The 25,974-nt window shown below is 42.9% G+C and overlaps 1 protein-coding gene across 2 annotated transcripts in view; it reads left to right on the top strand.

Annotated features, from left to right (window-relative positions):
- Positions 1-25,974, top strand: part of MAP2K5 (mitogen-activated protein kinase kinase 5) — a 111,210-nt gene that overhangs the window by 10,170 nt on the left and 75,066 nt on the right. For both annotated transcript variants that reach the window (XM_052671879.1, XM_052671880.1), the window contains 5 exons: positions 3,250-3,319; positions 6,275-6,315; positions 7,019-7,086; positions 9,503-9,551; positions 14,079-14,143. In XM_052671879.1, the coding sequence (XP_052527839.1) occupies positions 3,250-3,319; positions 6,275-6,315; positions 7,019-7,086; positions 9,503-9,551; positions 14,079-14,143 (293 nt within the window). The remainder of the gene's footprint in view (positions 1-3,249; positions 3,320-6,274; positions 6,316-7,018; positions 7,087-9,502; positions 9,552-14,078; positions 14,144-25,974) is intronic.

Here is a 25,974-nt window from a genome sequence, read left to right as displayed (position 1 = left end):
AACAGCTTTGGGAAAGAAAGGAAAGGGATTTTATGCCTGTTTGTTGGGTTCGGTATTGTTTGATACAAGTAGATCGGTGTAGTTTGATAAGTAGATCACTGGCAGTGCTTCCCAAGTGAAATTCCTTGCATTTATTGCTGCTCCTCACAAAGTGTCTGTTGCTGTGCTGTTAAACTGGAAAACTCCCATCTTCCTGGCACAGCCTTGCAATTAATCACACCTTTGTAAGGTCACCGCTTTCCTGTGCTTCCAAGCTTCCTGGTAAAGTTTCAGTACATTACACTATCATTGCTCAGCTCTGATTTCCCCTAAAAATTATAGGATGTCTTTAAATGATTCCTTTCCATTTCAGCAGCTTTCCTTTCCTGGAAATGTTCATTTTGAACTGGTTGGCCACTTCATTGCTGCTTTGCAGTGGGGGGCTTTCTTTCAGGTTAAGAATGAATGTGTAATTCTCTGAGATTACGGATCTGCTCCTTGCGCAGAGCGTTGGCAGAGCTGCTCTGAGCCAACCCTTCATCTTCAGGTTTTTGGTTTTAGCATTTGACAGCAGGAATGCTTCTGGACAGTTCTGGAATTACTTCAGAGTACACAGATTACACAGAGTCCATGCTTTGCATTGTGCCCATGCAAACGCTGTGGAATGGTGAATACAACTGTTTTTCTGTTGCCCGTTGCAGTTAATTATAGCCGGGCATTGAGCTGTGCTGGGGCTGCACTTTAGCTGTTGTCTTGTATCGCTATAAAAAGGCAGTAATTTTTTTGACAGCCTCTGATTGGAAAGTTGCTTGCAGCTTTCTGAAAGCAAGGGGTACATGCTCTGGATCAATAACTGGCAAATTTTCCATTAAAAAGAATACCTGAACAATGTTCCAAATAGCCACTGGCATCTTAATTTTCCACGGAAACCTCAAATGCTCATATGTGGAGGACAAGTCATTTTCAGACAATTTTTCCAGACTACTTGTTAACAGTTATTGCTGTCCCAAAAGGTTGACAGCTTACATGATTGATATTTCATTTACTTGTCATCACCGGTTGAGTAATGGAGAGGGCCACGCTTTCCTCTCCCTTTTTTTTTTTTGGTAAGAAATGTAGTTTTGTGTATGTTCATTTTAATTTATTATTCTGGAGAGTCTGTAATATCTGTTTATACTGTATGTATATGTCTCCAGGTCACAGAGTGGCACCAGGAAGGTAGTAGTTAAAAAACAAACGACAAAAAGAACCAACTTTGCGTTTTCTTGAGCAGTTCTGGCCTGACTGTTGGGTTCAGGTAACATAACCTTCAGGTTCAGATGTCTTTTTATAAATGGGAATGAGGGCATGGGAGTGGGTCTGCCTTGTTATTCGTGGCCACCCACGATACGAAATAAGGCTGCAGGTAGTCCTGACTCCCAGAAAAACCCCACTGATTATTTCAAAGCAATGGGCTTCTGTAATGAATAGCTTTGCTCTGTATAAACACAGTGAAAGCATGCATCGTGGGGTTGTTTAAGATGTGGATTTATATGTTTACATACTATTATGAACAAGATACCCTCCTCAGAAATCTTGTGGTGAGACTTTAATGAGGGAAATGCTTTAAGCAGCAGGCACTGTGCTCAATGTACACACAGGAGGTGGGGCTGGACGGATGCTCAAGCCCTCAGCAATTTTCTTCAAAACGATTTCTTTTTTACAAGAGGAAATTTCTTCCTGTTTCTTAGCATGAATTAATAATTAAAAAAAAAAATCAGAGGAAAAAGAAGTACTGAAATGTTTGTTTCTGTGAAGCTGTTGGTCTATCGCAGCAGGTCACGGTCTTTGTATTGTAAAGGAAGCAGAATGAGGTTCTGCACACAAATTGACTGGTGCCCATCTAAAAATCTACTCAGTGTAGTTCATGTTTAATCCCATTATCAAAGAGTGCAACATTTTGTAACGTTCAGCAGCTAACCAACTTCTTTCAGTTTTTAAGTTGTGTAAATAAAGAATGCTTGCGTTGTGGGAAATCGTTGGCATGAGCAAAATACTCGTGTTTCATCCAGACTCAGGATTTTTTTCCCTGTTGACATCCAGTCTTGCCAATTTGAGTAATAGTATCACCAGGAGTGGTAACAGTGACATTCTGAAGTCTTAGACCACACTCAGCTGGTGAGAATTAGCATGAAAGTCAGCGGAGCTGTGCTGATTTATGCCATGGAGATCTGGACCACCGCCAGCGTGTTTGCTTCAAAGATGCCCGGGGATTGCCGAAGAAATGCGCTTTGTGATGTGCTCTCGATATTTAACACGTGGTGGTGAGAGATGTGTGGTTGACAGGCAGTGCGTGGGGAAAGGTCTGCCTGCTGCCCCGGGGCCACTTTGCTTTGTCACTGGTCTCACGGTTCTGTGCTCTGTTCGGTGGGTGCTCACTGCTCCTTGAAGAAGGTTGGCTGGGAAAGGTTTTATTCAATCCAAATATTCATCTCATTGCTTAATGCCACTCTTCATCCTCGTGCCACCTTAGGTGTTTTCTGTTTTCCTAAATATTGATGGTTTCAGATGCTTTTGCATCGCTCTTGTCCATGCTCAGCCTTCCTTTAGCAATGTGCTTTCACTGCAGATTGCTCCCAGTGTCCCAGTAGAACACAAGTGCAGTAGTCCAAGGTCTCCTGATGGCTGCAGTGGCTTTTCCACACCCTACTGTGCATTAAATGAGAACAGTAAGGGACTGCGTGACTTCTCTGCCTATGTGGCATGTGGCCCCAGTTGCCCTGGCCGTGCTTCAGCTCTGCAAATTCCTGGATAGCTCGCAGATTCTTTTCTCCCTTGGAGTCTCCTTAATGTCACTTTTTGCTTTCCCTTGGACTATATTTATTTCCTCATTTGACTGGTTTTCCCAGCTTCTCCAGGCATGGCAGCTGCTGTGTTTGCTGTCAATGTTGCATTTGCTCAGACTGCTGCAGCGTGCCCAGGTTTCAGGTGATCCTGAGATGCACATCATTGAATGAGGAGCAGAATCACAGATCACAGAATTGTAGGGGTTGGAAGGGACCTCCAGAGATCGAGTCCAACCCCCATAGATTCCTATGCTGCTTGTTGCCACCCTTTGGTTGTATTCCTTTTATTCCGCTTTGCTGCGTGAGCACAAGTGGTGAGGAAGCATTGCAGAGGCTGGTATCTATAATGGCAGTAAAAAAATGTACAGTGAATTAAACAATCCATAAGTGCTCTTACTACTGTTCGTACATTACTGAGTAATCTCTTTTTTTAATCTCTTTGCAGTATTACTCCACTGTAATGGAACAGCAAGTAAATGGACAGTTAATAGAGCCTCTCCAGATATATCCAAGAGGTAATGCTTAACAAATTCTAATCAACAATGATTATATCAGTAAACTGTTTCATCAACAGTTATGTTTTCGAGAGGTTTAAATGCACATAACATGATGTTTACCTCTTAATTTGGATACAAGAATTCATTATTGTGGGGGGTGTAGTGAAAACTACATTTATTGCATATAAAATAGCTAATTTACTGGAGTAAATTAGACTAACAAGATTCAGTTTGCATAGTACATATTTATGTACATTTAAGAAACTCATTGACAATGGTCCTGGTTGTATTCAAACCAAAGCAGATGAATAATTTAATTTTGGGGTGCTTAGAAAGATTGGATTTTTTTATGATTTTCCTATACATTTTAATATGCTAATCATCCTAACAGACTTGGGGAATGCGACGTGTCACTGTTAAGTGGGATCCTGTCTGTCACAGAGGCTCTGTGCATGACATGTTTGAGATCTGGGCAGCTAGTGCACCCTCATCACGATCACAAGTGCTTTAACAGTTCTCCAGAACAGAGAAAGATGCAATCAATTGTGCAGGCTGAGGCCATTGAAAAATAGGTCACTCCGTCCTGAACAAAAAAATCTGTGGGCAGCTGCCCAGGTTTTTGGGAACGTGCTGCGCTCTCTGAACTCAAGTAATGGTCTAAAAAAAGAGATGAATCCATTACATAATGCCACTCATTCATTCAGATTCTCTCAGTATCCAGTCTTTGAATCTGGTTCTTAATTGATGAAACAGATAAGCTTTAAATTCTCCAAGTAAATCTCCCAGCAATAAATTAATTGAAATAATTAAAAATTAAACTACTCTCACTTAACTGGTATTGTACAAATAATCATACCATGAGTTTCCCAATTAAACATTCTAGACTTCCATTACTTACAACTCTCTGAAGTTTGAATTGGGCAATTAACCAACACTCTTCTCAAGCACGTGCTAATAAGGTCTCCAAAGGAGGCTGGGCTTCTGAGCTAAAAGAAGTCTGGATGCAAGGACAATGCAAAGGGGGTACAACTGAGGATCACAGGGTCTGGTCGAGAGCAAATTGAGGATATTTTGCCAGGAGAAGCTCAGTAGCTGGCATGGCTATGTGTGAAAAGGAGCCCTTCTGAGGTCACAAATCAGGCTTAACCTTCCCCTTTGGAGGTAACTGGGTTGTTCCTGAAAAAAGCAGCCCAATGGATTCCTGTTCCTTCTGCCAGCTCCTTTGTTTGTTTGCTTTCCATCCAAAGGTGATGATCTTTGACTGTACAGATCCAGCATTCATTGGCATGCTGATGGTGGCCCTTCGCCACCATTGGCTCAACCACGCACATCTCCCTGCAGCTGGCTTGCCATTACTCCTCTAAATTGCTTCAGAGCAGGGTTGCTGCTTCGCCTTGACGCCTCATCATTGACACGCAGCCTTTCTGCTTGTAACTGAAGGCTCTCCCTTTTTAAGAGCTTTCTTCCCAAGCCCTCTCTGCCCTTTCAGCCTTCCTCTGACTTGTGGGGAAGCCTCCAGTAGCTCCAAAAACCCCACAGTCAGCCATCAGCCACTGCCCAGCTGCTGTTCTGTCTCATCGCGGCTGTGCTCTTCTCGGTTAACATTTCTAAGGTCTTTCAGGAAGGAAAGCTGTTATTTAGTTTATTTTGTATATTTACATATGTATGTATGTAGTGCATGCACACACAAGTCCTGTCTGTGTTACATACATACATGTACATGTGTGCATACACAGAAGTGTGTACATGCTCTCACTTTGTGTTCCGTGGAAGGAATGAAGACTCTGTGTGTATGTGTTCATATAATAGCATATGTGATATATATAATTCAAGTGTAAGTCAGAAAGTTACTGGCTTCCTAAAATTTAGTTCAAGATGTTGATTTTCATCTCTTGGGGGAAAAATATTACAATATCCTTCTGTGTGTTTTAGAATAGCTCATTGCTTCCTGATTGTTGTTTGAGGGTTTTTTCTGCCCACAGTTCCATACTGTTTTCCTTCTCTCAGGCACACGTGGTAATTCCTAATGTCATTGAAAGGCACGTGGCCCAGCTTGGCCCTAACTGATGTGTTTAATAACTATCATCTGTGTCCTTCTGACTAATAAATAGTTCTGTTTCCTGCTGTCAAAAATGGAAGTGAAATGCATCTGCATCGGAGAAAGAGAAAAATCAAATCCATCCCTCCTCAGACAATCAATCAAAAGTGACAGGCCCTTTAACATGCCATTTGTAGGGCACTGTAGTTTGGAAATGGCAGCTGTCTGTAACATGGAGCTGGGAGCCTTTGTGGCTTTAAGGTTTGACAAAAGCACACCCACTGGAAAGGGAAGCGAGGCAGCGTGCAGCTCCGCAGACTCGAAGGAAATGCCTTCTCCTCGAGCAGCCTGCTCCTCTCTGAGCCCAGATGTCACAGTGAGGTGCCGCATTTCTACGTCTGTAGCCAAAATGTGGCATTTTGTACAGCTTGTATGCAGTATTTCGTTTCTTGAGGCTCGCTGCTGTTGCCCCGATGTGTTTTCTCCACATTTAGAACAAGCTGTGTTTGACAACATGGCTAATTTATGGCACGTGGCAGCTCGGTTCCTTTAAAACACTTCTTGCAAATATTTCTGTTGAATGTCAGACAAACACAGTGCGTAGAAATACGATGACATAAGATATTGATTTTAATTTGAATTACAAAAAGAATTTGATAATTTAATCCAACGGTTCTCTGAATTTTGATGTGTTTTAAGCAGAAATTAGAATTTATATTACATGGTGTCAGAAAGCTCTTAGCATTTATAAATGCTCACTCCTGCAAGTTAAAAATCCTGGTTCGTAATTCCCACTCTGGGTCTTGGGAGGCACTTTTCAATCATTTCTCTCTGCTAATTTTGGTGTCACCCTCATTTCTTTTTAAAAGATTCATTTTGAGCAAATTTGTAAATGGCCCTGATGTGTTCTACAATTTAGTCAATTACTGTTTCAGCCTGCAAGCCTCCTGGGAAACGGAACATACATGGCCTGAAGGTACGAATTTCAATAATTGTTTCAGTAAAGTTAGATGGATTTGTAATGCTGTGTTCCACTTATTGAAATGTCAAATAAAACTGCACTTTCTTGAGCTCTGACAAGCAGATTTTTTGTGTGAGGATGGGAGAGCGATTCATCTGCTGGGTGTTGGCTGTGGTATCTATATATACAGTTTTAATAAAGATGGAATTGCTGCTTTTTTTTTTTTTTCTTTTTCAAAGCACTGTTTGTAAGGTTCTTAAATTTTAATATTCAGTTATTAACTGATGTCTGCTGTTAGTTCAAAGAGTTGGAAGCAAAAATAGCGCGTTCATTTGTTCTCAGTGATATAGCAGAGCGTGGGGCCCGCGGCAGGGCCATCTCTGGGGTTGTTTGGTTCATCCAGGTCCACACTGACTGCTCCTGAAGTGCAGAGCACTGCCAACATATTGACAGATCGTGCAGATCTTAAGAATAAATGGTGGGCATCCCATCTCCTTGTGTTTTATCTAGCTAAGTGTGTAAGAGGATTGTATTCTGCGGTCCGTGGGTTGTATAGCCTGCTAACCTACATACAGGCAAGACCTCAACCATCGGCATGCCTAGCAACAAGCTAATTAACCTTCGCAGTGAAATGAGAAATTCATGGCAAATTACAGGTTAATTAGAATAGTGTCCTCTGAACACAAACGACTGATAAAGATTCTTTCCCTGCCTGCAGGTAAATACACGAGCAGGGTCTGCTAATAATAGCAGCTCCGCAGTCTCGGATTCCCTTCCAAGCAATAGGTAAGAGTCCAGAATGGGAGCGTATGGGGGCATGGGTTTTGTTTTCTTTTCTTAAAACAAAATGGAACCTGTGCACAGCACTCACCAGCCATGGGCTTGGTGCTGAGTAACTTTCTCAGTGTGGCAGCTGGGCACACCGAAGCACAGTGCGGGGAGAGGGGGAAAATTAACTGTGACTCATGGATCTTGCTGGGCTCACATTGCTGGTTGTTAGCAGGGGTTTCTACCAAAGAAATGCATCTGTGCTGGGTGTTTCAGGTGGCTTTGTCCTTTATATAAAGTGCTGAGATACTGTTCTATTTATGGGCTGCTTTGACTGATGCAGTTGTCACTATGCATAGCAAAGTCTGTATGTTCAGGTCTTTGTTGCTTATCTCATTAGGTTTCTTTGGTTTTCAGATTTGATCCCCAGTTTGGTACATTTGTAATTGTGGGGTCAGATTTTGTGAGAACCCGAACAGCTCAGGTGCCCTGTGACATGCAGCAAAGCTTTCAAGTCTCTCTCTCTTTTTTTTCCTTTTTCTATTTGAGCCCTGGTTTCAAAACCCATGTTAAGGTCTTAAAATGCAAGAAAATGCTTTCTCCTTTCCATGGGTCTGTCTTTAAACACTGGAGCATGAACTCACTTTTATTACATGAATTGTTACAGGAAGGTGTCACACTCCTTATTGATTTTTATGATATATAATTTTATATTTATACACACACACATATAATTTAAAAAAAAAAAAACAAAAAAAAACAACCCAAAAAACAAAAAAAGGAAATAAGGTGTTCTTAAAAGGAAATAAGAAAAATCTGCCTCCTCTGTCTTCTTCACATAAGAGCATATTTGAAACACGGGAATAGAAACCCTCAGAGGTCCCTTCCAACCTAAATTATTCTTTGCTTCTAATAAGCATATGCCGTGTGCTGTTGCACTGAGCTGTGCTTTTATCTCTGAGACTGCTTTGGAAATAAGTGACCAAGAGGAAGGTGCTCAGACACAGTCCTGCTGCTGGGCTGGGAGGTGCAGTGATGGGGCCACGCTGGGACGTGGCTCACGGCCTTGGCAAGGACCACTCCGACCAGCCCTGGTGCTGCTTGGTGCCTTAGATGCTATCTGTGGCTTCCCAGGGAAAGCAAACAGCGTCTATAGGAGCATCTTTCTGAGCTGCAGTCCTTGTCCCAGTCCAGCGTACTGCTGCACTAAATAAAGCTGCATTCTGTCACTGCCGTGCTTTTGCTTTCAGCCCTTCCTGTACTTTGAGCTTGTTTTTTAAAGCGCATTGAAAACGAGGCTTCTAGAAGGTTCTTGTCACCTTATTTGGTGGTTAATTGCCATTCCTTTTCTAAAACCTTCCGCACTATGAGTTTTGTTTTTGAAGTAATTGAAAGTCTCTCTTTGTTTCATGTTCACAAATTGTTAGTCATGAAAGATGACAAGATCAACTTATGTTTCCTTGGGAAACTTAATTTTTCTTTAAAGTAGTCGTGGGAACAAGAGGCCTATTAAAGAACAAAGCCGCCAAATACGAAATCTGTGTTTTCAGTGTTCTTGTTAATAATGATCTGTGATCAAGACGTGTGTGTGTGCCTTTCAAGAATATATTATTTTGTACTTCTTTTTATATATGTACTTGGGTAATAAGAGCAGAATGCCTCTTTGAGAGCAGTTTTGCGGAGGTGCTGCTCGCAGGCAGCTTGGTGTGTGGAATGCACAAGGAATGGAGATAGAAGCAGAGAAGTGGTGTTTTGGGGTGTGCAGAAGTCATTTGAAGGCAGGGGTAATTTTCACAGCCACCAGCGTGGCGTGTGTCCCTGGGCTTCGTTAGAGGCCTCTCACTTGAAAATAAATACGGATCATTTTACCTAATTAAAGGCTGATGCTGGGGCAGCTTCCCCTAAAAAAATAAAGGGGTCTGCAGCAGCCATGAGAGCTGGGCTGGATGCACACAGCAATGGGGACTGACCCCCTTCCTTTAGGGACTGGCATCATTCCTTCTGCTGAAATGCTATAGAAATTAGTGAGATTCTGAAACAAGGTAAGGCAACTGGAGGCCAGGGGTGAGCCCTGTGTTTGCTTTGTTTTTGAAACATGGTTTGTGAGCATATCTTCCTTTTTTCCTTTTTTTTTTTTTTTTTTGAGCTGACAAACAATGGGTTCTATCTCAAAGGACACTGTTGTCACGTATCTGGAAGCACTTGTTTGTTAAGGTGAAAAATATATTGATTCTCTCAACTATTAATGCTTTTCCATTTCTACATGGACAGCATCGTTCAGCACTGCTAGTTAAATCTGCTCAGAATGCGTAACAGTGGGCTTAAGCTGATACTTTCTTTTCAGTGTGGTTTTCCTTCGTTTTGTGGAGTGAAATGACACAATCATTAAAATTAATTGCTGCTTTTTTTTTCTTTTTTTTTTTTTTTTTTGAAGCTTAAAGAAGTCTTCTGCAGAGCTGAAGAAGATACTTGCTAACGGGCAGGTAGGTGCAGTGTGCTGGATCTTGGCTGCATGCACATCTTGTTGCTGCCTAATGCCATGGTGACTGGCACCCCACGGATAGATGGGGAGATGCTTACTGCTCACTCAGTTGTAATCCGTTCTTTTAATACAGAACTGGAGAGACCATGCAAACTTTCATGATATGAATGAGTTATGTGTCCTGGTTTACTTTGATTGGCATAGCAATTTGCTTCCCATTTCTCAAAATGTGCTAATCAGATTTAGCTCCAAATAGATTGAAGTACCTCACACATGTTGCACTGCTGCCACAATTTCAGGGAAGAAAGTTAATCAATTTTGAATAACTAAGGCAACTGCTGGAGTGACCTTCGTATTTTTAGGGCAGTAGATACTTAAATATGGGTTCTTGCAAGGAAGCTGTTTTGCCCTTTATTCTGCAGCTCCTTTAAAAGCAGCAAACCAGCACACAAGCCTCAGAACAACAACCAAACCGAAGCTGTAGAATGCTGCCTTGTTACTTTCTCACCGTGCTCCAGGCATTTGGGTGCTGGCAGCCAGAAGTGGAAGGTTTAATGTAAAAGTTGATGGGCAGGGGAATGTCTTGAGCAAACAGAGCATCATTTCTCACTCCTTTTGAACCGAGCGCCTGGACAGGCTCACATAGTGCAGTGGCTTTAAATATACGCCGTTAAATTAAACTACCTTAGAAGGAGCCCAGATTCTTCAGTAGCAACATAAATATATTTTAATGTTTGTCATAGCAAAAGCCCTTTGATAGCCTTGGAGGCAGGCACCTGTCCGTTGCGATCAAGCTTGCCTATTAGGCTCTATTGACTGAGACATCTGTGTCACTGCAAATAAAAGACTCTTATTGATTTTCTTAACTGCTGTTCACTTCCCCTCCATGTTTCGAAGGCTGAAATCTTAATTATCTCAGATGCGTATTCAGTGCCTTCACACAATGACCTCTCCAAGCCTCATTGGCATTTCATGAATCAAGTAGTTGTAGTTGAGCGTGTCAAGAAGATAAAGGCTGGTCTTCACGCTTGTCCTTCGGTATCACCTGTAACATTATGGTCTAATAGATGAGAGTGCCCCTTTAAAATGTGAGTCTAACAGCCCCGAATTGCAACCTTGCCTGCTTGGCACTGCATCCTTTGAGTACAGCTTGGAAGTGCATTTTCAAGCCTGTCAGTGTTCCTTATGTGTGCAGATGTGGTTTAATATGCACAGATTTTTTTACTGGGTAGATTTATTAATGTTCCAAAACTACAGATAAAGAACGTAATTCTGTGGCTGACTTAAAATGATTTAAGTGCCAGCATGCTTCTGAGCTTTTAAAATGGAATGTGATGGTTGCTCCAATATTGTACCTCCTGACTGGAATATTATTCCGAAGTAGAAATACTGAACATGAGTAAAAGCTATTTGCTTGTGATTGTGTCCATCAGCTGAATTTGGCACTTAACTCATTCTGAGCAACAGAGATGAGTGCACTTTGTGCCCTGCAATAGACTGCTGCAGATTTCTTTCCTGTGCAGTAGAATTTGAGAAAGATGTAAGATTTTTGGTTCTTTTCTGTAAGAAGTTACTTAAATCCAAAGAAAATTCAGAGTAAGTTTTAATCTTTTATTTAGCCTGCTCTGCAGAGGTGCACACAATCTGTCAAGAGAAAATGCATCATGTTCTGCATAATTTGGTCACAGATCTGTAAGTGGCAATAGGTTTCTAGTTATAACCTTAACTTTTCCTCCTTTGGGGAATTACATCACACTTATCGTTACTTAAATATGGGTTGGGCTGTTATTTTTTATTATTTTTTATTATTTTTGGTCAGTCTCTGCTTTCAGGCATTCACAATGATATCCCTCTCGTAGTTTCCATTTAGGTTTAATAAGGAATTCATATTAATCATTAAAAGAAGGAGACATGATTCTTCAAGATAATCAAATATTGACAGGTTAGAAATAGCTTTCTGCCCAGGTTCATTGATATAGGTGATGTGATATAAATATTTATTTCTTTTCTGTCACTCAGAGTAAATGCCACCAATTGATTCAGCATTGATATAGTGTCAACAGTTCATAAGAAACATTTGACTGGCTCGTGTTTTCCGATTAGTCTCTGCTCTATAAAGTGGGATTTACTAAATCTCTTCAATTGTCTGCTCATAGAGTGTGACTGCTTTCTGAAACCATTATTGCTTCGATTCCTAAAGCAAAGGTATGGCTACAGGACTTTGCCTCTGTCGGCCTCTACAAATAAAATAAGGATTAATTGAGCATTTTGCTTTTAATGATTTACAAGAGGCAGATGCTGATTTCTTTCAAAAACATCAGGCATAAACGAGGGGCGTTTTGTTGCTGATCCGTAATTGGAGTCTGGTTTGCTTTTCCATTAATTCCATTAATATTGGATCCAATCAAACTTGATTTTGCAGCTTTAATATTCGGCCCGTGCCGTCGAGTTCATTGCTGCTCTGTTATCATTTTGTGATTGAGAATCCAGTTTTCCCAGTCAAATAAATCACGGCACGTTTTTGGCACCTTTATTTGAGCCAGTAAATCACGGTTTCCCTCTGCTCCTCGTGCTGGTGGGTCTCACAGCACCTTCCCCACTGCCCAGTCCTTTGTGGGGAGCCCCACAAGGAAATGTGCTTTCTTCCCATTCAGAAGAAGGAGGAGAAACAGGAACACGCTTTATGTCTCTCGTTCTGCTCAATTTATTGCTTACAACTTACGTAGCTACAAAAAAATACTTCTTTTTCCCCCGAGAAGCAAAGATCCAAGTGTGCTCCTAGCGTGGAGGACTCGTTTGATTTCTCCTAAGAGTTTTATTTGTGAGAACGTTGCTGCAGATATAGGAGGAACGTGTTTGTTGCTATCTCCAAGACTGGAGGATTAAAGCCTTAAACAGCAAACGTGCTTTAAATTAATGGCTTTGGCAGCCTGGGAGAAGTTAGTTTTAAAACATAGGACCCTGGCACGCATTCTTCACGTATTTTAAAATCCATTCATGAATTACTGCTGTATGAAGTACCTTCACCTTGGCATTTCAGTGGGCACGTTCATACCACGTGGAGGTACCTGGCCCAGGTTTAACTACAGGTAGGCAATAATGCAGGGTTTACTTCAGCTTTGAGGTATTTCTCATTCTCTCAGAACTCAGAGATTTTGCCTCACCAGAAGAAAAGCATTGCAGAAAGTGTTTCTTGTAGGAAACAAGCAGGCTCTATTCAGGTACTGAAAGAACAGAACGCAAGCTTTGGAGTTCAGCTTTCCTGTCCTTATGCTGTTTTAAATCAACTAAATATTCCATTTCTACTGCTAAGAGATGCTGAGTGCTGACTGGGGCATTTCAGCTCATTGCCACCACTTATTTGTTCCAGCTGAAGTCAGGGCAAAGTTCCTCTTATCTCACTGACATCGTGTGGAAGTTGTACCATGGGGTTTTCTGTTGGAAGCCTTTGCCAACTTGTGGTGAGCATTTAACTTGGTATCCTGAAAAATACATGATTTACACAAATAAATTAATGATTTGGTCACATTGCAGAGGAAATACCATTTAAAAATGGGAATTGCCCAGTTATCTGCAGTGAAAAGGCTGGAGAGGAGATCTTTTTTTGGACTAGAGAATGCATACAGCACAGAACTTACTCTGCTGTAAAGCTCTCTTTTTAGTAGGCATGGGCATTACAAAAAACATCTTCAGTGATTGTTTTGTAAGGAGATTTAGCCTGAGAATCAGTACGGCTGTATTCGTGTGTGGAAAGGTTGAACTTAGTTCTTCGTTTGATTGACCATCGAGGTGGTGTTGATAAGCTTTTGTGAAAATTCATGGCAGGAAAGTCACAAATTCCAGCATTTCCAGTGTGTGGTGCTTATACCTGCCTGTTATTTGAAAAATGGAGCATGCTGCCATATCTGGAAAGGTATCCCAGTGAGCAGAGACCAAAGCAAGTGCTTTGTTTTGTGTCTCAAGGAAAACTGCTTTTTACTGGATAGTATTTATAGCCTATTCTTGCTTCTTCATATTTGCTTTAGTTAGGTGAGTTAGTTGTGTATGAAAATTAACTGCAAAGTAATCCTGCTGGCAGAACTGTCCTTCAGTTAGCACCAATTAAGCTGATTCCAGAATAAATCAGCAACTTTTCTAGCCACGCTTAAGATGACAGTTTTTCTGTTGGATTGTTTCCATTCACCTCCAACTTTGGCTTTGGTTATGTGCTGTTCTGGAGACCCTTTTCCTATCAGTTATCTGTGACCTGACCCTCTTCAGCTATATTATATCATTCCATTTTGACACCTTTTATCAAACTTTAATGAAATGACCCAGGCAAACAAATTGTCATTAAACTTTCCATCACTTTGTCCCTTGGTATCGTCTTTTATAAATTGGACAGCAAATGTTGTATTGATCTTCTCGTTCTTGCAGCTGAACTTGAAATGACCCAGACTGCTTGTTGTTTATGGCCTAGAGTTGCTTTTCCTTGACATTTCCATCCACAGCATGACATCTCTTTTGTTTTTCTTTCTTTCTTGTGGAGATGAATGAACAAGACATACGGTATCGAGACATCCTCGGTCACGGCAATGGAGGCACGGTCTACAAGTGAGTGTTCAATTTCGTTTAGCATTTTTGAAAATAAAATGTGCTTTCCTTTTTTTTTTTTTTCTTTTCCCCCCATTCATGTATGCAGTGAGATGTAGGTGGGCCGTCGCTGCTACGCAGAGAAGGCTATAAAAGAAATTCTTAATATAAACTTCTTAAGAATTCTCTTTACATATTTACAAGGTATCTGCTTTTGGGCGCCGTGAGGGCTGGTGCATTTTTATAATCTTTTTAATGCTTAGCTTGGAATCCCTCCTGGGTAACAAGTTAATGGTTCACAAGTGGAACTTGAAATGTCCTGAAGCATAATGAATTGCCTTTGGTATTTGCAGTGCCATTACTCTTGCTGGCTCACCACGCCCTGTGCAGCCCAGTGCTGAGTGACACCAGTGGGACGTGGTAACACGATGGCTGTGCCTCTTTCCAGCAGTTCTAAATTAGTAAATACCCCTCTTGCTGTTGCAGTGACTTCTTTCCCCTATGAGAAGCTTCACACGCAGGCTGATGAATACATTAAATGATCAACTCCCCCAAATTTTGGTGGTGAAGCTTATACCCTGCAGCCAATATTAATTTTAATATTGTAAAGATTATAATAGCAGAGAGATAGTTTTCTCGACAGGAAAGTCTTTCTCATGCATAGTGCAAAGTTTAAACTACATAATGTAATATCTGGTACTTAATAGTCTGCAGTGGTGTATGAAAAATATTCCGCTAGGAATTAAGAAATCCATACTTTGTATGAAAGCCCTGAGGGAGTAATAAAGGTTTCCTCTGGAGAGCTATTTACCATATACAGTAACCCAGCATCCCATTAGGATTTTGTTTATACCTTATACATTCTAACTTTGATATTAACATTTTCTAAAAAATGTTTTAAAAGCTACGGTGCATTTAGCTTAATTTGTGATGGGCTGCCAGCATAATAAACAGCCCGCCTCGTTCTTCTTGCAGAAGTTCTGTCAGAAGTGGACTTGGTTAAACCAAGGGACAGCAGTAGTGTTTGAATGGACTCTTCAGAAATTAAGTTAGCCTTGCAGATGGAATGAAGCTCATTCACCTTCTCTTGGGGAAAGATATTCCTAGACCAAGCAACCAGCACAAACAGGGTTCCCTTCTTTACAGTAACATTTGGAGTTGGACTCGGTGACCCGTGTGGGTCCCTTCCAACTTGGCATGTTCTATGATTCTGTGATTGTGAGAGAGAGCATTGAACAGCACTGCCCTGCCTGTGATGCCTTGATGTTTTCTGGCTTGGGGAAGGTTCCTCCCCATCCCCATATGCTGCTGCAGCTCCAGCTGTGGATGGGACTGGGAGAAGTGTGGCCCAGGGGGGCTGCATTCCCTGGGAAAGGCACCTGAGGCCCACGTAGGGAAAAGAAATATCCCACAAAGGGGGGGACCCCTCTTATCCCTCATCATCGTTGCCAAATTTGGCATGACTTTCTTTAGCTACTTAGCTGAAATAGGAGTTAGCAATGTGAAACAGAGCAGCATAAGGATGGCCCCACCAGCTTGTACCAAAAGTTCTCCTTTGTCCTGCATCTGATGGTAGCCAAAGTCTAAGGAATGTGAAGTAAGGCAAGTGAATGTGTGCTGTGCTGATCTTTTTGCAGTAAGATCTTCTGACTTGGCATCTCTTAATGTGCCCTGTTCCCACGGAGCAGCTCTGCTCCCTCCTTGCTGTGTGTAACGGCCCAGCAGCACAGTGCCTTTGGATGCAGAAATAGATATACAAATACCTCTTCCTCTATAACTCTGCCACATGCAGTGTATGTACTCTGCCTTTTGTAAAATTCATATGAAAAGTTTGGTTAAAATGCTGTATAAAACCAAACACGCTCCTTCAGGCTTTGTATTTCAGAAGAGCAGGATGGTTACCAACCAGCTCTTTGTTTCATGTTCTTACACAAATGGTTTTCTCATTCAGTGACTCTTCTAGTAACAGTCTGCAGCTGTGGGGAAGCACCAGAGGTGAGAGCATTGAAGTTGCAGAGGATAATAGCATAGGAAGGAATGCAGGATTGTTTGGGCTGCTGCTGTAGATTTGCTTCCTTAAGGTTTTTGAGTGTTGGTTGCAATTTGGAAAAGTCAAAAATCAGGCCTGTAAAAACGTGAGCCCTCTTCCCCACCCTGGAATTGATTCAGTCTTTCTCCTTTTACTGTGTTCACGTTTTAAACTGGCGATTGCAGTGACTGTGCAGTGCTCTCTCCAGTGTAGACACCATTCTTCACAGCTCCAGGGAATGGGCACCATTTTTGTGCGAGTCATTTGCACGTTCCTGAAGTCTTGACTGTTCTTTGCAATGCAAATACTATGAAATATTTATATTCTCTTGTTTCGTCTCCAAACTGTGCTGCTCCAAAGCTTTGTGTTCCTCTCAAGCCTTCCTGCATTTGTTTCCTGTTGTGCTGGATTGAAGAGTTGCACCAGGAGACTCTTGTTTCCAGAAGAGCTGCCGGTTGCCTTTGCTGCAGGGAGCTGCCCTTCCCCATGCTTTGTGAAAAAGCAGGTGGACCTGCTCCCACCATAGCAATCCCCCCTGGGTATGGGGAGCCCAATCCCCTGGCCGAAGGAGCAGCCGTGCTGCACAAGCCAATAAGAAATTGCAAAATGGAATACTTACAGGTAGCTGGATTGCACTAGTCATAGAGAGCAGCCCACATAGATTTTATTCCACTAAATCAATGAACATTTGTCAAATAAAATTAATTGCAAACGTTTGGCTGTTTTCCTCTGCCAGCGTTCCTTGCTGTCGGTTTGTTTCAGGAGAGGCTGTGTGTAGTATTGATTGGAACCTAAAGAATGACTGTGAGCATGTAGCATCTTTTTCTTTCTCCCCTTTCTTTCTTCCCAGCTCTTTATACTAAGTCATATCCATTATGCAATGATGTATTATCAGCATTCAGCAAACAAGATAGCGCGTCGCAGGTCGCTGAGCAAAAATTTTCAGCCTCTCTTTCCACATGAATTAACTACTACTGAAATAGTTTATTGAGATTGAAGTATTGATCACTTTTCGTGCCAACCTTGGCTGAAGTGGGGTGAGGAGAGGTATTTTTGTTCTCTTTGGAAGACGCTATGTTTAGTTAGAAAATTTGCTTCATTTGTTTGGGTTCTTTACAGCTGCAACTGTTTTATTGCTTGGGGAAGAGGTGTCTTAGCTTTATTTTTATGACAGTATAATTATACTTTAGAAATACACTTGATTACTGTGTGTAGCAAAATTGTTCCAGTATATTGGCTTGGCCGATATTGCTATACAAACAACTTTTCAGTCAATTGAGTCTGGTAAAAAATCAATACTTTATAGCAATATTTCTAGTGAGAACCTGCTGAATCTAAATGTTTTTCCTTTTCTAAAAAGAGAAGGGGGTTTTAGATTTTTATAGTTCTCTGGCCTCCTGTTTTTCCCCTAGATTTTGATACAGTATTTTCTTAATGGAAGAATGATTGTAAAATCATGGAATCATGAAGGTTGGAAAAGGCCTCTGAGATCCCCAACCCCCCCCCTCCCCATGCCCACAGCTGCAGTTCTGGAACACCCCCAGGGATGGTGACCCCCCACCCCAGCACTGCCTGGGCTGCTGTGCAGCGCAGCACTGCTCTTCCAGAGAGTAAATTGTTCCTAATATCCAGAGCTGCAGTGTTAGGTATGGCAAAGTCATTTAATTATTCTTTTTGTCTGTTTGGATGTTCAGGAATGTGTGAACGTGTGGCAGATCCAAAGCTACTTATTCAAAAAGTGTCTTTGAATGCACAGTCAAAAGGCAGGGATTCTTCCACCGGTGTGCAGGGGAGGCACGTACCCTATCAAGAAAGGGGTGAAATCTGCCACAGCAAAGGCTGGAAGCACCGCAGAACGTTTCTCTTCTGCCCCCCATGATTGTAGTTCATCTGCAGTGGGATTCCCAGTTTCTATGGAGTGCTGTAAGTCCGGTGCTGTGGTTCCCTGTGATGGTTTCACTGCGCTCGCACGACCTGACGGCTTTGCAGCAGACCTTCCAATTTTTTATCAGCTAATTGCTAGAAATTGGTAGGATGGAGAATGTATGGTCTGGGCTGCTTCACAGCAGAAGACCCATACTAGTGCACTTGGGGTATTAAATTGCTTTTTAGAGCAAATAATTAACTAGCATACCAAAAGGCATTTGAAGTCTGTACTCAGCAGCATCCTTCAGATCCATCGTTGGCTGCAGAGCTCTGAGAGACTTTTTTTTTTTTTTTGTAAGACTGTTCCTTTACTTCAATGAAATAAGGTTTGTGATGTGATGTATGCGCTACGTCAAATTGTTCAGAAGAAAAAATACATGGTTGTGTGTGTTTTGCATCTAAGTGTTAGGCAGTAGATCATGAGCAGGTAGTTACGGTTGGAAGTCTCTAGCATGGCAGATCCAAAGCATCACTCTTTGCTTCATAAACAAGCAAGAAGAATATTTTTCTTATCTCGTTTTCTAGTGTTTGCTTTGTAATTGTAGCTAATGAGAAAGAAGATATTCGTAGAGAATAATGTAGGTTTGTGCACCTGGGATTGCTTTTTAAGGACGTATTGTGTGTGGTATGTAAGCATGGTATGTAAGTATTCTGGGTTCTGTTAGAGGAGTCTTAAAGAGCAGCAAGCTCTTGTACAGTAATAAACGTAAAGTCCCAATGATGCTGTAATTAATTTGTGGTTATCTAGAATCTGGAGGAGAGGGAAGGAGAGCAGAGAATGAGTTCTCATCTTAACAGAATGCTCTTAAACCAGACGGCTTCACTTTAAGCTGAGTGATTGGAGGAGAAGCGGCTGCCGCTGTTGTGCCACCTAAATGAGTGGCATAGCCAGGGAAAGTGCAGATAAATGGGGAGCTTAATTTGTTGGAGCCATTTACTTGAGCACTACTGCTGCTAGGTTGCGCTGCGCGTTCCAACATATGCCCGTGTCTTCATTCTATCTTAGCCAACCTCGGGGTGCCCCATTAGCACGTCAGAGATTGCGAGTGGCGAGACAGCTGGGACGTGGATCTTCTGCCCGACAGCCTGCAAACGGTGCTGCGAGAGCATGGCGGAGCCATTAGTGAGGAGCAGCTCTGTGTGCTGGGATGGCTGGATTTGCTGTTGTCTTGGGGAGCTTTGGCTCTGTGAGGTTTGCTGGCTTGTGCCAGGGCTTCCAGTGCACAAGGCTGCCGTGAAGGAGTTCCTGCCAAAGGCTGACTGCAGTGCAGCTCAAACCTCAGCAGAGCCTTTGTCTTCCTGTAGCTCCCCTAAGTTCTTCTCAGCTTCCATTAACTTCAGGTTTTCTGTTGGAATCCCCAGTGCTGTAACAGTGTCACGGAATCATAGAATCACCAAGGTTGGAAAATACCTCTGAGATCCAGTTCAACCGCCCCCCCACCAGCAATGTTTCCTACTAACCCATGTCCCTCAGTACCACATCTGAAAGTTCCTCCAGGGTTGGTGACTCCACCACCTCCCTGGGCAGCCCATTCCAGCGCCTGACCACTCTTTCAGAGAAGTCGTTTTTCTTGACGTCCAACCTGAATCTCCCCTGGCACAGTTTGAGACCATTCCCTCTCTCCCTTTGCCCCATCTTAAGATACTTTAATTCTCAGATTCTTCAGAGCTGTCTGCAGAGGAGACCTGTCTCATCATCTGCATCCAGCAAGGTAAGCAGAGACTCAAGCTGACGTTTTCCCGGTAGCAGAGCAGTGACCAAACCCGGCTCTGCAGCTGTGCCCAAAGCATTGGGCTCTGGCTGTGTGCCACCAGCACTGCCCTGCACAGTGCTGCTGAGCTGCTCTGCAAGGGGAAGGATGAAAAGGTAAAATGTCCTCATTTGTGCTCAACACATCTGTCTGCACTTCGCAGCTCCCTGCAGTCCTGTGCTGCAGCTAAGGAGGCATTTTCATTTAGTTCCTTCCCCAGATGATGTTCATTTTCTGCTCCTCGTGGTTATTTGGTTTTATTTTTAGCATTCTGGTGATGATAGCTAGGCTGAGTTAGAAATACTCCGTGACATTTCTGCATATTGGCACTGCAGTTTAAACAAGGCTGACCAGTGATTGCTGGGCACTTGTTTCTCCTGACCCTGGCCACCATTGCCTGCCTCATAAAATCTGTTATGCACGAAAGTGCATAAAATGAAGATAAAGTGCCTCCTTCAAGTCTGACAAAAACCATTCCTTTGCAGAATGGTAGCTGCAGTGAAAGTAAATAAATGAATGGACAGCAATCACAGCCTAGTTGATGAAACTGTTCAATTAAAGCACAGGCATTTACATGGTGTAATTTCCCTAAATTGCCAATGAGCCCCTTTAGACACAACCAGTGTTCAAATTGATTTCAGCATTGATTTTGGCTGAAGCTGATAAATTTCTGCTTGTTAGTTAAAGTAATTTTGCAGAAGACTTTGTGCTGCGGTATTGAAGTGTTCATTTAGCTGATGGTTAAAAGAGGAGTTATTTACAGAGGGTTCTACTGTTGTTCTGAGATGGGACAATTCCCCGATCATCTTTTTACTTTTAATTTTTTCAGCTTCAGTATGCAATCAATAGGTTATTGAAACTGATTAAAATGTATCCAGCCAGCTGCCTATGGCTGTTTAATTAGAAACTGGATGATTCTTAAATTAAAGCCGGTTCGTTTGCACTGTGTGTCCATAGCTTGAAAGAGAAGGCAAAGAGAAACCCCAAAGTTTGCTCTCAGTGGTGTTGCAGGAGGCATTGGGTGAGTGCAGTGCAATTCTCATTGCAGGTAGCCTTCATTTAGGCAGCTGTTGCTTGGTTAAAGATAGCAATCAGCTCCTGGGGCACGGCTGAGACCTTCCTGGGCTGTAGCCCCTGCTTGGGGTCTTCTTGTGATGCTGTGAATGGTGGTGGTGGTGGTGGTGGTGGTTTTTTCTGAATACTTTGCTCCACACTCAATTGCTCTGGATCTTAAAGAGCAGAATGGAATCGCAGCAATTTCCTGGAAATGTTGTTTGTCTGTTGTCTTAACTAAAACGTCCATGCAACCTTCCTACCTGAAAGTGCACTATGATTAGAAGAAAAAGCTATTTCAGGTGTTACACGGAGTCACAGAAGGGATTGGGCTGCAAGGGACCTCAAAGATCATCGAGTTCCAGCCCCCTGCTGTGGGCACAGCTGCCAACTGCTAATCAGACACCAGGTGGGATTGGCAGGGCCCCATGCAGCCTTACCTTAAACATCTCCAGGAATGGGCAATCTGCAGCTCTCTGGACATACCTGGAAAACTTGTGCTTCTTAGCACGGTTCTGTCCTCCAGCACTGGTCATTACTGATCTGCTTCGTGTTTCCTTAACGGTAGTTTTGCTGTGAGTACATCATGTACACGTGATTTGGTGATGCAGATCATCCAGCTATAGGTCAAAGGCAGACACCTAAGTTACCATCACCATAGGATGTGATGTACTGTCTGGCTCTCTCTGTTGCTTCAGATGCCTCCCAAAAACTGCACTGGATTCATACCGTGCTGATGACCCTGAGTGGTTGCAATGGAGAAGGTAGGTGGGTGGAAGTGGTAACAGATGGAGATAATAGGAGGTTGTGAGGGAGAGGTGAGGGATTCGTTCTGCTGCTCTCCAGCTTGGATGTCAATGCCTTCTCTTTCCCACAGAGATGGGTTAAGTGAGACATTTTGCTTCTTTCTGCATTTTCTTTCTGCAGCTGTTAGTGCCAATTTTGCTCTTTTAAAAAGTTCAGAATTTAGATGCAAGTATTTTCGATTTGTTTTCTGGTTTAACAACAAATCATTTTGCAATCAGTGCTCAAGCATCTGTAATGGGATTTTAGATAGAAGGGAGGTTGGCATAGATTGCTGTTCGTACTAGCACAGTCCCCATAAAAGCTCCTTTTTACAACTGTTGTGCACTTTGGATTTCCTGTTTTAACAGCCAGAGAGTCAGGCTAATGTGTTTGTCTATTGCAGAAGGCAACAACTGTCAGAGTGTTTATTTCCTAGAAACAATTTGAATCTGTTTCTTTAGATGGCCATTGAGTACGTGACAATCCCATCATTAGTCTGCCAGGGCCTGACCAGGAGCACTGCAGACACTGACAGTGCTAGGAAAATGGAGGGGAAAAAAGGAAAAATTAACAGTAAACCAAATCTGTGGGTGATTTGCTGCGTATAGTTTGCAGCTGGTGGCTGGCGTGTCATTCTGCAGTGCATAACACTTGGAGAAGTGCATTCATCTCATGTGACACTGACACAGGGATTTTGCTCTAGGTTATTTCTCACAGGGCAGGAAAGCGTTGGTCTGCCTCCCTACATCTGAAGGTGCTGCTTGTCAACAGCCATCCTTTCCGTGTTAACTTTTTAGCTCAAATAAGGGCTTCCCTCTGCACGGTCATTTGTGGGTGAAAATGCCTGAGTCTCCTTCCCAAAGACAACAGAGCGAGGCAGGAGAAAGGCAGGACATCTCCATCCTCGAGACATCAGCACAGGCAGCGTGCAGCACCCAGCACTTGTGCAGGATGCAGTGTGCCTGTGAAAGCAGCGCGCAGCAGAATGGTCAGGGGCACACTGCTGCTTTTGTGGGGCAGCAGGGCAAGAGCAGCTCTATGTTGAGGCACGAGCTATAAGTTTCTTTGCGCTCTGACTGGAGGACAGCGCTGCTTCCCAGCTTCCTGCCCTCACATCACTAACGTGGCAGCGCTGTCAGTACATCATTTTGTCATATTTGCTGATGTTAGTTATATTTCTAGGAAGGGAAGGGACTGACTCATTGGCATAGCAGACAGGTCATGGCTTCCCCTTGAATCATTTGGTCTTGCTAAGGAGTATCTTATTGATTAGAGATGGCTTCCGTGGCTACTGGGGAGAAAAATAGGAAAATATATCCTGGTGGCCACATGAGCAGATGGGGAGAGCAGGGCTGTGTGATGGGCTGCGGAGGGCATCTGCAGTGCTGTTTCACATCATGATGCAATAATTAGTACCATTTTTGCTTCTAGGAAGGGGCTGTATTTGTTCTGAGCTTCTAGATAATATTGCATGCGTGAAGTTGGGAAAATATGCATGTTTTAGGACAAGCTGATGGAGGAAGCTGAAGGATCGTTGTGTCGTCAGTGTGCGCTTCTGAGGTGGCTGTCCTGAAGTCACACAGATGTGGGCGAATGCTTTGCAATTAAAAGCAAGAAAGCAAACTGGAAATTGCTGTTTCTCTCGAGTGCGTGCAGTGCTGAAAGCTGGAGTCAGTTCTTTGCCCTGAAAGAAATTCTGCCACAGTCACAGCAAGGAATGCAGCTCCCCATGGTGCTTTTAGGTAAAACTTGTAGGAAGAATGGCACGTTGTTTGTCTTAGCAGGTTTGCGGGGTGATGGTTTTTGTTTGCCGTCTAAGCGGGTCATAAAGAAGCTTGTGCATGTTCTGTTTGGTGGGTTTGTTTTACTTTTGAAGTGTAGTGAGTTTCTGCAGCGCTTTTATATACTATCTCTGTTTGGTGTGTGAATCTTTCAGCATTAACGTGAGGAGAGGCTGTGATTTATTTCATAAAGAAGATGGAGCCAAAGCATCTTACGATCTCCTTTGGCTTTCTTTGCCATATACTTCAGGAAAGAACAAAGCAAGCAATATGAAATTCAGCTACTCCTTTTTTTCCCCCCTTTATTCTTTAAAAACAGCAGCTGCTCCTGACGCTTTCATTTTTTAATTTGCTTTCCTACGGAAATCCTCCTTCCAAGAAGGGGAGAGATGCAGGGGAGCTGGCAGTTCCCCCAGAGCCCTGCTGGAGTTTTGCACAGCATAGGTTTTTGTTTTGTGGAGCATGGGGAATGCACGGGCTGTACCATGCAGAACGTCACAAGTTTCTTTGCATTTCTGGAGGGCTTTGTTGGCTCAAGAGGAGTTTGTGGGTGCTCACACCATCTCTCTGCTTTCCCCACAGTCCCAACTTTTCCCCTAGGGCTGAGCTCCCCGAGGGCAACTCCTCATTTTTTTGGAGTAGTGGAGACCAAGTTGTGCTAAAGGACTCGGCTTGTGTGAGTCCTTACAGGGCTTTGAATGCTGAGGGATGCAGTTAACGTTCATGCTTAGTAAAATGTTTGGTACAGCTGTGCCAGTCCTGCTTAGGAGCTGTTTGTTGTAATGGGGCAGGAGGGAATTTTGAAGGAGTTGGACTCATAGAATCATGAAGGTTGGAAAAGATCCTCAAGTCCAACCCCAGCTGTGCCACCGACCCTCAGTGCCACAATTCCAGATCACCTCCAGGGATGGTGCCCCTCCCTGGGCAGCCTGTGCCAGTGCCCAGCCACTCTTTTGAAGGAGACATTTTCCCTGATATCCAACCTGAAATTATTGGGCTGAGTTTTTAAAAATTCACTCTTAGTGAAACAGCTTGGTTGCTGCACCAGCTAACACGTATGGGGATGCACCTGCATTTCCTCCTTTCCACCCTGTTTCCCATCACTTCTCTCATTTGGCAATACTAACTCGGTTTCCTCAATCATGTGCAGTTTTTGTCCCAGTTCTGTAATGGACACCAACTAAAACATGCTTCCAAACATGAGGAACCAATAGTTTGCAAAGCAAATGCATTTAATTTCTGCCTTTCATTTTTGCCTTGAAGTAATTCAGCAACGATTTAGCAACTGTTTTCCCTCATCTCTATCTCCCACTTGTCTTGGCTGTTAGGCACTGCTCGTTCCTAGCAAGAGGAGTTGTTGTAGCTGTTTATTAGGTGACATCATTTGCCTTCCATCCTGAAGATTTCAAGTGTGTTCAGTGGGATGTGCAGCGCTGCTGGGAAACCTCTGCATTGTGCTGTTCTGCTTTGTCTAATGATCTGGCTCTACAGTGATGAGCTTGTTTACTTACCTCAGGAGGTGACACTGAAATCAGGAAGAGTTGACCCTTGAGATGAGACTTCGTGTTATTTATAGAGTATGAACGTTAGTTTACTCTCATAACAGACATCTGTAGGATTTTTGATGGGCCCACTATGTACAAAAAAAGTGTGGTTCTCTTCATTCTGTGTGCATTATTCTGAGGGATTTTACATTTCATCCTTCTGAAGCTGCAGAAGTGCTCGGTTTTCAGGTTTCAGCTGTTCCAACTATAACCAAAATGATCAATTCCAACTTACGGTTCTACATAATATCTAACAAAAGCGTTTTCCCTACACACTCATTGGAACAGGTAATTACTGCAGCAACTACAGACTAATTTGAAGTGCTAGCTGTTAATTAAAACACTACGGAGGTGTACGGTTGTCTTTTGGTGTAACCAAAGCTCCCATTCAGACTCCATTAATCACTTTGCAGTTATTGTGTTGGGGAAGGTCAGGACAATTGAGATGCCGTATCAGCCCAGAGTAAACAAATTCCCTTCCTCCCAGGTAGCAGCCATTCGCAGAGCCAACGGACGCGCTGTACCTGTGGGCATGGCATCTCCTTTGTGATCCAATTCTCAGTGATAATTAAATGTTAAATTGGTACTGTCAATGCTCTGTAAACCAAACCAGGTATCTGCCCTCTGCTGGAAATTTAACCCAAACTTCCACGGATGAATTAGCGTGCATCATAATTAAATAATCAAGTCTTCCCTTTTAATTCACTTGGAAACAGGAGATCTCTCTTATGGAAAAAAGATCGGCTTTCTTGACAAGCTAATTAAGTTGCCAAACTGCCCGGCGCAGTGCGGATGAAGCCAGCAGACGCTGAGCACTCTATCTCAACCTGTTCATTTTCTTATCATTTCTGCTGATCTGAAGTCCGTCATGTTTTGCTGCTGTCGATTCCTCCGTCGTCGCAGCAGAGCTCGTTTCCTCCCCTTGATGCATCGATTGTGCGCTCGGCCGCCGCTCTCAGGGCTCCACCCAGGGTTTTGCCGT

This window comes from Tympanuchus pallidicinctus, unplaced genomic scaffold (genome assembly GCF_026119805.1).
Source record: "Tympanuchus pallidicinctus isolate F22 unplaced genomic scaffold, pur_lepc_1.0 scaffold12, whole genome shotgun sequence".
In the NCBI taxonomy this organism is placed as follows: Eukaryota; Metazoa; Chordata; class Aves; order Galliformes; family Phasianidae; genus Tympanuchus; species Tympanuchus pallidicinctus.
The sequence above is the reverse complement of the archived record's forward strand: the minus strand, read 5'-3'. Positions and strand labels throughout refer to the sequence as shown.